Here is a 1,068-nt window from a genome sequence, read left to right on the forward strand (position 1 = left end):
GAGTGAAACATGCTGCCTTGGCAGTTGGTGCAATTTTGTTTGGTGAAAGCCCTAAAAAGAAAAGGCAACAACGTATTTGGACAAAGACATGGCTGAGCAAACGTGATTATTTCACTCACACCCCTGCCACGCTTCCGTATTTTTTTTTGAGAGGAAGAAGAAGAATCCTTGTTTGCACACGCCCACTAAGCGATATGCCCATGACGGCCGACTGAATCTCAAACATGTTAAATTTTCTCACGATTCCTGATTGGGAGGTGGCCGTGAGTGGATGATTGCCCCTTGTTACCCCCTCTACACTGCACAACACACAATCAGGCTAAAAGGCGGCCAGATCGAAAAATTCACGCACGACTGCAAAAATTGGACCGAAAATGCAAAAAATCGTACAGTGCATGCCTGGCTTAAGGTCTCTGGTGCCTGCATGGCGGCAATCCCCAAACCCGGTTGGCACCCGGATGTAAGAGATGCCTTCAAGCTGAAGAAGGAGACCTACCTGGCCATGTTGGCTACTAGGACTCTGAAATCAGTTTAGAGGTATCAGCGACCAAGCATGCTGCAGCTCGTGCGGTTGCAGTGGCAAAAACTCGGGTCTGGAAGGAGTTCAGAGAAAGAAGACATCCACTGTGGCCTCAACGGCCTCTACAGCACTGCAAGGCGGTCGGGGACAGTACCCCTGGATTGGAAGACCGGGTCTAGTTGCCTACCTCAGGAGTTGTTTCAGGCACGTCCTAGGAAGTCTTGTGGAAAGCCCAGGACATGCTGGGAGAACTATGTCTCTGAGCTGGCCTGGGGTCACCTCGAGGTCCCCCCAGAGCAGCTGGAGGAGGTGTGTGTGGGTTGGGGAAGTCCCGGAATTTCTGCTAAGACTGCTCCCTCCGCAACCTGGCCCCAGAGGAACATGTGGGATGGATGGATGGATGGATGGATGGATGGATGGATGGATGGATGGATGGATGGATGGATGGATGGGTGGATGGATGGATGGATAACAATAAAATCATTCTACCATCATGGAACCAATTATTAGATCAAATTTGTTTTATTCATTATTGTATTTTTCAGGTT

At 49.7% G+C, this 1,068-nt stretch overlaps 1 protein-coding gene across 1 annotated transcript in view; it reads left to right on the top strand.

Moving 5' to 3' along the window:
- Window positions 1–424: 424 nt before the first annotated feature.
- The window catches only part of ptdss2 (phosphatidylserine synthase 2), a 17,317-nt gene continuing 16,673 nt past the window's right edge, over window positions 425–1,068 (top strand). Inside the window, exons 1-2 of the mRNA XM_015369235.1 lie at window positions 425–504; window positions 601–829. Coding sequence (XP_015224721.1) covers window positions 425–504; window positions 601–829 — 309 coding nt within the window. The remainder of the gene's footprint in view (window positions 505–600; window positions 830–1,068) is intronic.

This window comes from Cyprinodon variegatus, unplaced genomic scaffold, assembly GCF_000732505.1.
Source record: "Cyprinodon variegatus isolate N-32 unplaced genomic scaffold, C_variegatus-1.0 Scaffold2693, whole genome shotgun sequence".
Taxonomy (NCBI): Eukaryota; Metazoa; Chordata; class Actinopteri; order Cyprinodontiformes; family Cyprinodontidae; genus Cyprinodon; species Cyprinodon variegatus.